The sequence below is a fragment of the Papaver somniferum genome, chromosome 8, assembly GCF_003573695.1.
Source record: "Papaver somniferum cultivar HN1 chromosome 8, ASM357369v1, whole genome shotgun sequence".
NCBI lineage: Eukaryota > Viridiplantae > Streptophyta > Magnoliopsida > Ranunculales > Papaveraceae > Papaver > Papaver somniferum.
Window position 1 is genome coordinate 114,660,196 of NC_039365.1, and position 13,280 is coordinate 114,673,475.

Here is a 13,280-nt window from a genome sequence, read left to right on the forward strand (position 1 = left end):
CCCTCCATTTCTAAAAAATAGGCTTGTTTGGTTTTCACAAAAATTAAGAAAACTAATAATTGGAGCCACTTTTTTCCATGTTTTTCCTAATCTATCCTTTGGTCCCCACTCATTTGTTATTAGAGAAAGAGGAGAGAGAAGTGGTCTCTGTTTTGTTTTAGGAGAGAAAATTGAGAGCGAGAAGTGGTCCCTCTATGAATATAGTAGTAAAATCATAACATTTGACTTTCCACATATGGAAACAAGCCTATTTTTTTGACATACCCATAAAAAAAAACCAGCATATTTTTTTTTAGAAAGGGAGGGAGTGGTTTAATATAACTCCCTTTTAATTCTGTCCGAATCTATATTTCCATAATCGATTAAAATGAAACATTTCCGAAATTTGACTATCCAAATATCGATTAAAATGAACCACCATTTTTATGGTTTATTACTCAGGAAAAAATTTGGTTCGAAAATTTTAGGGGCAACAATTAAGATCGCTGAAGAAATGGGTGTGTAAATAAATCAAACGTTCAATCAAACGGAACTACAGTAATCTAATCTTCAAAAATATAAGCACAAATAAACAAAGTACTGTTTGGTTCTTGATAAGAACAAACAGTAGTGTTATTCAATTCAAATAACAGGTACCAACTGAACAGAACCAAAGTAAATCGAGGTTTCCAATTTTCAATTACAAATCCAAATTTAAAGATAAATGAACAAAGCAACCAAGAGAGAAAGATGATAATGATAATCAAAATAAACAAATCAAATCTCTCTCTCCTCCCCTCCTTTTTTAAACTAATAATTTTGTTGTTGTTTTTTTATTAACAGAAATTAAAGGTTAGATTCCCCCAAATATTCACATTTCTTCAACTAAACACCAATCTTCTTCGTCAAGTTGATCCACCACAAACCCTACATCACAGAAACTCATGTGATCATCATCCTCGTAATCCTCCTCTTCATCATCGTCAGATTCAGTAGTCCCAGAAGTACTGGATTCCCCTTCTTCTTGTTTCATAACCAAACGAACGAGACCTAACTTTGTTAATTCAGTTCCTAAATCTTCATTATCAACATCATTTTTAACATCATAAACAGTATTATTATATACATCATCATCATAATAATCATGATTATGATTCTGATTATTCAGATCCTGATCTTGCTCATCATCATCCCAGTAATCACGATCACGATTATTTAATTGAACTAACATATCAGTAGCAGAAATCCCTCTATAATTCAAATCACAACCTTTATCAACAACACGCCATGAAATTAACTTATGATTCATAGCAACATCAAGAGATTTCAGTTTCTGTGTACCTTTAATATTTTTTGGGATTCTATCTCTTGTTTTATATTTACCTGCACACTTCCAAGGTTTGGCTCCTGCTGTTGGTGATGTTGATATCTTGTTCATCAATCCACCACTACCACCTAAAGGAGGACTTGATGAATTCAAAACTCCCCTAGTTGATGATGAATTGTTGTTCAATTGTGCTGGTAAAATCAAATAGTTTCTCACATATCCATGTTGTTGTCTTCCTTCTCTCTTCATATTCTTTGATTTCTGGGTTTTCTTGATTTTTTTTGGTTAATTGTTGTTCAAAGAAAACTGTAAAATTACAGAGTTCTTGTTAGATCTGGATGTGATGTGGATATAGAGTGAGAGAGAGTAAAATGGAAGACTTGGTGCGGAAGGTTTTTTGAGTCGGTATCTATCTAACCTTGTGTGGGGGCGAGTTATTAATATAATAAAAAAGTCGTGGTTGAAATGGTTATTTCATAAAGATTACTTTATTCCATTTCTATGCTTCTGAAAGATTCTGATTTGTATCGTGGCTACACGTGTTGAGTACTCATTGGTTGATCCGACACTTGATGACACATTTTTGGTACGACTATCCAATAACCCGGCCTTATTTTGGGATCATTTTTAAATGGTGAAAATTTATGGGGATTATTACTGCGTATTACAACATAATTACCGTCGCAAAACAACGCCCCATAAATAAGCCGTGGGCTTTGAATCTAAGACGCTAAAGCTTAATTTAAGATTAGTTTTGTTGGTCAGGAGTCACCCTATTAGTCGGTGGTCGATTGACAATAGCTTCTCGTGGGAGGAAACGTATTTTAATTGTAGAGTATTGTGGTTTTATATTAATCCACGCCATACACCGATACGTATCTTATATTCTGATAATTTTCCAACCTTTTAAAATTGTTCCCCCTGTGATTACATTCACCGATAGCATTTGGTGGATATATTTTGGAGAAAGACGATCAAAGTGACACCGACCTAACAGGGAAAAAAAAAAAAAGCAAAACTTATTTGCGAGTTGAGAATGAAACCAAAAGGGTGACATGGAAAAAAAAGAAACACAAACATGAGTACCACGTTCATGTGAAGTTTGTAAGGGTTCAGCTACATCCAAGAAAGTAGAGGTCTCAGTAATTTGAGGTTAAGTACACAATAAAAATGTTACTAGGTAGTATGGAGAAGAATGATTGGACACCATTTCTAGTTTATGTTTACCCCGAGATAGGTTAACAATTGGAGTTTTCTTTGAGGTCTATAAAGCCTGTCTCACGGATAAGCATCTTATAAATTGATGTAAGGCATTCATGTGAATTGAGTCGAGCCAGTGGAGGAGCCCCGATCTTAGAACGGGGTGCTAAATAAAAAAAAACACGCAAGATATATCACTACTAGTCTAGTATGATAGAGAAGGGGAGAAAAAAAATAAAGTGTGAAATACAAAATAAGATTGTATGTAAGAAAGTGCACATACCCTTACTTCCATGGTTGTCGGATTGGCATTCCTGGAAAGCAACTCGCATTTCTATGATAGCAATGAACTGGTTAGAAAGAAAATTACTTCAACTGATGTTTTTCCAGAAACTTCCAGTACTGCTAAAGGGAACGCTATCGGTATAAATTTTTTTCCACTATGTGTATAATAAAGGTTGGTAAAAGTATAAAAAACGTACTATACCGGGAAAAGAAAAAAAAACAATAGAAACAAAATACAGCATCTTTGGCTTTAGAATAATCCATCCAACGAAATTCATTAAGCCACTTCGTGAAAAATGGACGACTCTTGTATTCCCATTGGAGTCGTATGATACTTAGCAAGCGTTGTTCTATTACTCACTCTCCGTTCGACTTATAACAGTTAATTTAAGAACGTTTTCTTATGACTAATGAATGTTAAAAATCTTATTTGGGCTTGGCTGCACCAACTGCACCCGCACCTGAGGAGAAAAAGGAGGAAGCCAAGGAAGAAAGTGATGATATGGGATTCAGTTTATTCGATAAGGAGTCGAGCTACCTTGAAGTATGAGTTGTCGTCTCCTAGTGGAATTAGTTGTATGCTTCGATGCACAGTTGGATAATTGGTGGACTAACTTGGTAGACTTGGTGGACTAACTTGCTAAAAATTACTTTTGTTTGGGGTCGGATTACCTGTCTCCAAGTTGCCTGTGCCAGCATGTCCCTCCAACAGAAACAAAACACATGTCCAGTAATATATAAGATTAACTTTTAGTCATTAACGCTGATTAAAAACCATTGTGCAATCTTTTCGGATCTTCCTCGTATGATCAATGGGTACTGTACATGGAAAAATCAGAGTGGAATTTTCTGTTTTCCGGGAATCAACATCCCAGTTTAGTAATTCACGGTTTAACATCTATGGGATTGCTTGGTTTTTAAATTTATATCCCAACAAGTATAGTCTTCGAATCAAAGTGAAAACCCCAATTCCATTCTAACACAAAGAGGTGGGTGGGGGAAATTACCTTAGATTGAATTATCCAATGATTACGAATTTTTTTGAATGATCTATGTTCATCACCTACTAATAACAGCCTTAGTTGAATTATTTGAGCATGGAGATTGTGTCAATTGAATTGAGCCAAAAGATTGCACACTATATAATTGATCACATAATCACACTATATAAACTTTCATTACCTGTTCATTTTGCTAAGATGCTGAAAATATGAATATCTATGCACAATACACTGTCTGATACTTATTCTTATCAGTATATTGCCTCTCTTTAATGGAGTTAACGGAGAAACCATATATTGCCTCTCTTTAATGGCGTTAACGGAGAAACAAATAAGGATATTTCGCATGAAACTTGTCATCTTTTTATTGGAGGGACAGGAGGGCACAAGCGACTTGGAGACAGGTGATCTGAAGCCGTTTGTTAGGGGTAATTAACTAACTATGAGATGTTTTAGCAGAAAAAGGAAGGATACCGCCAGGGTTAGTCAACTCATGGCTCCACCCCTGAGTCGAGCACAACATGTCAAATTTGAGTCTAACCAAGCTCAACACGTGGCCCAATATGGAACAACAGTAAAGCTTTGTGGGTTGTGCTGGTTCAGATTAATCGGCACATCAATATAACATGCGGTTCGGATAAGCACGTGGCACATCACAATATGTTAAAAAAAAGCATGTCATAACATGCATAAAAAACTATACAACATGGTACAATACATCACATTTCGTGTATATTTCACAAAAGAATGTTTCTTTTGGACATTTTAACTTCGTTATGTTGAGTTATTTTTATAAAAACACCTATAATACTTAAATATTTAAAAATTATCTTATCTGGAAAACATATAATGAATGTTCCTGGCTAGCACAACACGACACATCAGGTTTATTTTTATGGCACATCACAACACAACACCTCGTCTAGCATGGTGCATTTTAATTTCTGGCGCAGCACAACATGGTATGCAGCACATTAAGCATGTGACTTCATGGGCTGGGTTGTGTGGGCTGGCATATTTTATACCTCTAGAGCAAATCACCCTCCACAGACATTTGATTTTCAAACATACCTTGTGAAATGAGAAAGTGACCCTAGCTAGTTTTTTGGTAGGAATTAGATAATACCTTTGATAGGTGTCTAAAACACCTTGATATTTATCTATTGTTTATGCTTTCTTTGCTAAGTTTTCTTGTAAATTATGTATCTTATGTTTAATTTTGAATTCTAGGTACTTTGGAGAAAAAGAAGAAGAAACGTCGCTAAAGTGTCATTTCATGGGCAACTGCTGTTGGAGGCGAATTATTTCTCATTATTTGGTTTTACTTCTTCATCTCTATCTGAAAAGCATGTCGCCTTTAGTGATGCAGTCTGAAAAGCATGGCAGCTTTAGTGATGTAGAGAAATTGAAGAGAAGAAGTGGATCTGAGAGGTAAGAGACGGCTGTTGTTGGTAGAAAAATTGGCTCGAAAAGTGGTATTTGCACCCCTAGGAAGAATTACTAAAGGCACTCCAGAAGAATGTTGGAGACGCCCCATAAAATTATATTTACACCCAAGAATTACTATTTCCACCCTGCAGTTTACTATTTACACCCAAGAGATATAAGCACCCGCTATTTGGATATGGGGCACCACCTATCTTCCTCGTTTGAAATCGAAAGTGGCGGGAAAGTTTCAGTCCGTCTGCATGATTTTCTGGAAAGAATTTGGACAAGTTTTTTGTGAACACACAAACCACGAAGGGGTCCAAATGTTCACAACCAATCATTATCTAATGAGATTGTGATGATGATATCCTGGTGTTGATTCATTGGCTCAAAAACCTTCGGGTTTATCATGGCCTCATCTAACAACTCCATGCGAGGCGTTTGCGCATGGGATATAAGTACAAGTAAGGAAAACAAAACGTATAAGTAAACATCCATGGAGCTAAACAAATGTAAAGTGCTGAAATGTAAATAAGACCAAGGTTTACGTGGTTCAGCACTAAAGCCTATGTCCACGGGGTTTGTGGTTTTACTATGTTCTTCACGGTTACACGAATAGTCGAATGACTTTTGGGTTTACATGTTTCTCTCTTCTAAATGATTTACTTACACTTGCAATCTCTCTCTCTCTCCTTCCCTTCCTGACTTTTCCGATCCCCTTTCCTCTTGGTGGAGATGGGGTATTTATAAGGTTAGAATGTGGGACCCATATCTGAAGACCGTTGGAACCTTATCTTCTTGTGTCCTTGCGTCCATCACGCGGAGGTCTGCGTTTTCCCCTTGATCCCGCAGAGGCATCCTCGCTCGTTCCACAGGTTGGTCGACACGTACACTGCTCAGAGTGTTTAATGCGGGTAGTTGAGGGGTCTGCTTGTGTCAGACAAGTGTCTTCTGCCCCTGTTAGTCCGTGTCAGCTAACTTTCTCTCCACCGTTGATCTTAGCTTCTCTTTTGGGGATGAGATAAAGTAACTCTTCGGGGTTTATTTGGTGTTTCGTGACGCATCATGTTTTGATGTTTTGGCCTGCATGCTTTCCACGTATCTTTTTATATACACGTGTCTGTGAGTGAGATATATGTGTACACAATTTGCCCCTTTTCTTCGGGCTTGAATGACTAATGGGTGCCTTGAAGAAAAACTATCGTCGCATATTCTTCTCACTCCTAATAACTTCTCCTAGATACTTGGGCACGTCTTTTATTCGTGCATTAACTGCTTATGTAACGGGCACGTTTCCCATTCCTCCCTTAATTTCCTTCTATTTCTTTCGGGTATTTTAAGGATAGAAAGAAAATTTAATTTCATTCTTCCTAAACGCTCTCTCAGTTTTCATTCTTTTTTCAGCCCTTAAATTCTCTGTCTGTCTTCATTGAACCTGTGACCTTAAATTCTCTGTCAGTCTTCATTGAACCTGTGATCTTAAATTCTCTGTCAGTCTTCATTGAACCTGTGATCTTAAATTCTCTCCACCTTAGCATTAATCACGCCCGCTTCCCCTGTTTGTTTCTTCTACTGCTTTTTGCCGGTAAGTTTTCTTTTCTTTATTTCCACTGTTTCACGCTGTGTTGATTTGTAAATTCTCTGCTACTGTTGTTCCTTGTTTGTGATGAAGAACTTCTTCTGATGCTTGCATACTAGTTTGCCCCTGTTCTTCATCTTAAATTAAGGAAGCCACTATTTCGAGGGTATGAATTTTATGAAATTTTGAGCATGTATACTAATTTTAGGGTTTCTGTGTTATCGTGTGTGTATTGATATGGATGTGGTTTTTTGATCTTTGGTAATGTTTTTGATTGTGTGTAACTTGTTCTTGATTTTAATCTTTTCGCAGCCATGTCTGACCGTCCGCGGCTTACTTATCAGACTCCTGATTCTGGGCTATCGAGATCTCCTCCGCGTCGAGAGTCTCAAGATGATGTTCGTCGGGGTCGAGTTTCTTCTGGAGCGAAGGCCTCGTCCTCTAGGGAAGAGATTCCTCCGACAATTCCGTCTGGTTCCCGAAGAGTCTTCGATCGCGCAGCGGCTCGTCCTCGTGATGATACTAGGAGTACGCAGGCTCCGCCTCGTGCTGTTGCTTTTGACATTCCTCCTCTACGTTCGTTAGTGCCCGAGCATCATCTGCGGTCTCCTCCGACTTTTAAAGGGAAGAATACGAAGGGTGTAGCTCCTAGGGCTGAATCTTCAAAGAATCCCCCTGTGAAGAGAAAAGCTTCTGAAGCGTTCATTAGTTCATCCGGCCCCGCCGAGGAGGATGAGGCTGCCCCCTTGATACGCAGTGTCTCGGTTAGTAGGAAAAAAGTAACCTTCAAGCATATTGATCTCGAAATATTCAAGGAAAAGCATGAGCTTCAAGCCTTCGGGGTTCGTTTCTATGCCTCTGAGGATGATATTACTTATGAGCTTATCTCAAAGTATGAGTTCGATGAATTTCATTTGTTAACGACGGTTGGAGCATTCGAAGCTGGTCTTATGATGCCGTTGTACAAATCAGGTGATTCCTTCTACTATGACGTGCTCGCTAGTCGTGAAGGCTCTTCCACCAATACTCACAGCCGTTCCGTATCCCAACTATCGGGGAATTATCTCCGCGCCCTGAAGGAATGCTATCTGCGGAGTAAGGGGGAAACGTCGATGACTTGCTACGTCCCCAATCCCATGGAGAAGGAATGGTATACTCCTGAGAATTTCAATAACTCCTTCGGTGATTACGTCAATAGTAGGAATCGCAAGCCGTGGAGTGTCAGCCTTCGGAATCTCCCTGCTCCTCGGGGCGAGATTCGTCTGTTAAATGAGGTCAGCGATGCCAAGCTGAAGTATGTTCCTGGCACGGAGGGTCTAGTCGTCGGAAACTCTTCCCCGCGCGAGAGAGGATCAAGCGCGATCATGACTACGAGTGGCACGCCACCGTTATCGAGATAGTTGGTCCGTGGGCTTACGGTTGGATTCCTGGTCCCCGCGGTTGGCGGCCTACCGAGATAGTAAGCCACGCGAGTCTCCTCCTGTTCGCTATGGAGATTTCTGTCCCTGGCGTCTGAACTTTGCGGGTATGAATTTTCCTTATGCCCTTGACGTCGTAGAGGGAGACGAGGAGGATGGTTCGGTGCTATACTCCACCGAAGAATACCTCAGCTGCTCAGGTACGCGGATTCTAGCTGCGCTTCTTTTTAGAACTTCATCAGTCGGGAAAAATAATTCTTTTTGTGGTGTTGGTTTCAGGTGTTGAAGAAGAAAAAGATTAGGCCGAAGCAGTCTTCTACTATTGTGATGGGCGAGGTTGAGCCCAAGAAGAAGTTACTAGTCCAGTGAACGAAGAGTTTGCTGAGGATGAGATTACAGATGGGGAGGAACGTACTGGTACCTCCCCTATCAATGTCGAAGAAGAGGTCTTCGCTGGTCATGCTGGTGATGAAGGAAGGAACAAAGCCGTGGTGGCTGATGACGTTGTTATCGGGGATTTTCCGTCCCTGCTGGTGATGTCGCGGATACCCTTCCCACTTCTCAAGAATTTTCTTTTGATCGGATGTACTCCACGGGGGAGTTCTTTGACGAAGCCCTCGATTTTCCCGAGGACTTCTCTTTACTTTCCCCCAATGATGATTGGGATGTTCTTGGTGGTGATGGTAATGGAGACGCTACTGTAGAAGATGTGGTGCGGAGGAGCATGCTGCATGTAGGCGCGGAGGAGCATGCCAACATTGTGCTGAGGGGGTCGTGTCAGAGAAGGGAAATCTGTCATTGATGCGCCTGCTGATAATCCCCAGTCGCCGACGTCTGAGGGTGAGGACGCCATCATGGATTGGTTCAAGGAAAAGAATCTTCTATTTGTCTCTCATCCCGCCCTGTTGTTGCTGGGGAAAAGGAATCAACCGCGTATACCCGTCGCATGATGGAGATGTCTTCTAAGGCGGGTGTCTGAAGCCTGGGGAAAAAGGTTTGTTCCCGAAGCTACCCTTGTGCCGGAGCCTCCTACTTCCGTTGCCGATATGATGGCCATCGCCGACGGGTATCAATATGGCTTTCCGCAGCAGCGTGTGTTGGAGGTAAATTTTCGTACATACTTTCGTGACGATCAAGCTTCGGGTGAAATAATGTTTTGTCATCTTGATGTGTAGATGATGAGGTGAGCATTGTAACCACGTGCTGTATCAGTTCTTCAAAGCGAAATCTCTGAAGCTCGAGGCTAAGCTTCGTCACGAGAAAAGGAATTATCTGCGGCTGAGGTGGAAATAGAAGAGCTGAAGAAAAGCCTAAGGAGAAAGAAAAGCTGGGTGAAGCAGAGGCCGGTCTTCGTTCAGACTTGTTGTGTGCGCGCTGAGTTAGAGCAAACTAGCCAAGTTTCCACTTTCACAGGTTTGGTTCTTTTCCCTCGGTATGTCGTCATTCTTTATTTCTTAGTTGTTCTGTCTGAGTCTCCCCACCCTATCTCCAGTGGGTGGCGTCCCCGAGCTGATATGGCTTCGAAACGAAAGAGCTCGGCAAAAATCTCGTATTAGAGATTGGTTGAGAAAATTAAGAATGAAGCTAAGAAATGGGATGCTCGGGCTGAGGTATGGCGCGCGGCATGTTCAGATGGTCGACATGCAAAATCTGTACAACCATGATCGTGCTTTATTTAATGGCACACTGCTGTGGACACGTGATAATCTGCGGGAAGCCCGTGAGCGTACTTCCTTGTTGGAATCTAGGATTCAGCTGCTGGAAGAAGAATTACAGACGGCTCGATCCATTCCTCTTTCAGGGGTCCAGGATAATATGCTCTGTCTTGCCAGAGAAAGAGATGATGCTCGTGCGAAGTCTACGCTCTCAGCAATGCTTTCCGCGTCCGTGCCGACGTAGCTCGTCATGCTGAGTCTGAGAGGAATCTTGAAGTGTGCATGTACAGACTAGCAAAGGGGTCTCAGAGATAAATAAAGAGGTCGACCACCTTCGTCATATGGACTCGATGAAGCAGGTAGAATTAGATGCCTGTCAATTTACTCTCACCAACCTTCAACTAGACTATAAGAAATTATCCGCGGAATATGATCATCTTGATGAAGCGCGAGATGCGGTTGTTAATGAGTATGAAGAGGCTTCGGCTTGTGTCGAAGGTATAATCCCATTTCATCGAGTGTGACCTTGTTTTTTTCTACGCTAACTCCGTGGTGTTGTCTTTTTCAGAGCTCGAGGGACGCCTTCGCGTCACAAATGAAAAACTTGAAAAGGCTCAATCTTCCTTAGCGCAGCAGGAAGAACAGACCAATCACTTCAAGAATTTAGCAGCAACCCGCGAGGAGGCCGTTGGTGCTGCTTCTAGAGAAGTGAATCGGCTATCTTCGTTATTATCCCAAGCCCAACAGCGGACAACAGTTATTAAGCACAAGGCTCGTTGTCAATTGGCTGAGGAGACGAACAAGATGCTGGAGAGGATAGAACTTGGCCTAAGAACGACATGGTCTCGTGAAGAACTATCCTCGTCGTCCCGTTCCTTCTGCCTTGCCCAGCTCCTCGGGCCCCTCTTCTGGTGGGAGCGTCCCTTCAAGTCTTCGGAATAATCCTGCCGATGGGGCGCCATCTAGGTAGAGACCGCAGCATTTGTAGGGTCCGCGGCATCATTATCCTTTTTTGTAATCATGTAACAAGGATATTTTTTGCTGATATCCTGTAAAAGGAATATTTTTTGATTGTGTATCCTTGAATTGGCCTTTCACTTCTTGTAATCATCCTTTATGAAATGAATCCTCTTCTTGATATACCTGCAATGTTGGTTTGTTTTTATTTTAAGCATTTGTGAAAAACAAAACAAAAGTTTTTAAGTGTTTGGTGCGATACTGAAGGAAGGTACCTTCGTGATCGTCTTGAGACCTGTCACCCCGCTGGCGAATCCTGGGCCAGAGGATTCCCAGACGGTGGGGGCCGGGGCAACGTTCTAGGATATGGGATTAAAATATTTACACACCCATTCCGTCGACCCGTTGCCTTAAGATTGGTTGGGTATCTCTTTCTGCTGGGTGCCTTCCCCCTGGTCTACACTTATGGACACTGATGGGGGAGCCCTGAGAGATTGTAGATTAACTACTTTCCCCAATATTGTCGATAGATTCTGACTTGATAATTTGAAAGCTTGTTTGATTGATAAGTTGAGGCCTGCAATTCCTCTTCCAGAGATAGAAACATGTGGAGCGGTCAGGCTCCCTTCTTCTTCTGGTACACTCCAAGCAGATTCAAATCTGCGTTGCTCCTATGGGAAGTATGGTTTGAGCCACTTAGCATTCCAAGGATGCCGGAGGACCTCGCCTTTTAGATTACGAAGGTAGTAGGAACCGTTACCCGCAACGTCGTGATATAAAAGGTCCTCCCCACGTAGGTGCTAACTTTCCCCATTTCTTTTCTTGCTGATACCGTGGGATTGTTCTCAACACATACTGCCCCTCTACAAAATTCCGTAGCTTTACCTTTTTGTTGTACTCCCTTGCTAGTCTTCGTTGATAATTTTCCATCTTTTGTAATGCTACTTCCCTTCTTCCTTCCAAGTCGTCCAACCTTTCTAACATCATATCTGTTGTGAGGTTTTTCTCCCAAGCTTCGGTCTTCGTGGTTGGCATGAGGATTTCCGTAGGTATGACTGCTTCAGCTCCATAAGTTAGAAGAAACGGGGATTCCCCGGTGGCGGATCTTCGTGTTGTCCTGTATGCCCATAACACATTGTGCAGTTGTTCGCACCATCTTCCCTTATGCTCGTCTAATTGTTTTTTGAGTATAAGGGCGAGGGTCTTGTTGGTAGCTTCCGCTTGTCCGTTGCTTTGAGGGTATATGGGGGTGGACTTGTTCTTTCTTATTTTGAAAGTATCGAAGAGCATGTCTATATTTTTCCCTGTAATTGCTTGCCGTTATCAGATACAATTTCAGCGGGTATACCAAATCTGCAAATGATGTTCTGGAATATGAAAGTAAACACATCCGCGTCTCTGATCCTGGCCAAGGCCTTAGCCTCCACCCATTTACTGAAGTAGTCCGTGGCTACTATCAAAAATCGTCTTTCCCTGATCCTTCGATGAAAGGCCCGACGATGTCTACGCCCCATTTTGCAAATGGCCACGGGCTATCGACGGAGTTTAACATTGTTGCCGGCGCGTGGATCTTTTTGCGAAGCGCTGACATTCTTCACATCGTCGGGACATCCTCGCGGCATCTGTATCATTGTCGGCCAGTAATATCCTTGCGTTTTTGCTTTGTCAGCTAGTGATCTCATGCCGCTATGATTCCCCGCGTCACCATAATGGATATCATTTAGAATTCGATGCCCCTCTTTCCGGGACAAGCAAGCGTAGTAATGGTCCAAGGAAGGATTTTATACAGGACCCCATCCCGAAGATCATATCTTCCCACTTTGGAGAGTATCTTCCTAGCTTGTTTCTGATCCGCAGGTAAGCTTCCTTTTTCGAGAAAGGCATGTATTGTCACCCTCCAGTCATCTTCGTTGCTGAAGTCTTCGTCTTGATTTGCTCTTGACAGGATCCTCTTCGTCAAAGTCATTATGGATGTCTTCTCCTACCTGGTCTTCGATATTTTCTTCCACGTATCTTGGGTAGCGAAGGAGAATTGAGATGCAATCGAAGGCTCGTATACCCTTGCTATTTTAATAGCTTCGGCATTTTTATCCCTCAGCATGGATGATATATATGCTAGGGCATCCGCGTGCCTGAGGTCCCTTCTGCATAAGTGCCGGAACTTAATGTTCGGGATTTGTGATGCCAATGTTTGGACCAAGGCCATGTAAGCTGAGAGGGTGTCATCGTACACATTATACTCGAGCCCTATTTGCCGTATGACAAGCTGCGAATCACTTGTCAGCCTTACATCGGTTACCCCCATCTCTATTATTATACGTAGGGCATGTACGACAGCTTCGTATTCAACAATGTTGTTGGTATGCTCTTTGAATTCCAATCTAAGTGCCTGTATAATCCTTTCTCCAGTTGGGGTGATAATGACAATACCTATTCCTGCTCCTTCCTTAT

The 13,280-nt window shown here is 41.8% G+C and overlaps 1 protein-coding gene across 1 annotated transcript; it reads right to left on the reverse strand.

Moving 5' to 3' along the window:
* Positions 1-558: 558 nt before the first annotated feature.
* LOC113302700 (pheromone-processing carboxypeptidase KEX1-like) lies at positions 559-1,728 on the reverse strand. Its single transcript, XM_026551638.1, has one exon. The coding sequence runs from the start codon at positions 1,553-1,555 to the stop codon at positions 851-853; it is 705 nt and encodes a 234-aa protein (XP_026407423.1). The 5' UTR covers positions 1,556-1,728; the 3' UTR covers positions 559-850.
* Between the last annotated feature and the right edge of the window lie 11,552 nt (positions 1,729-13,280).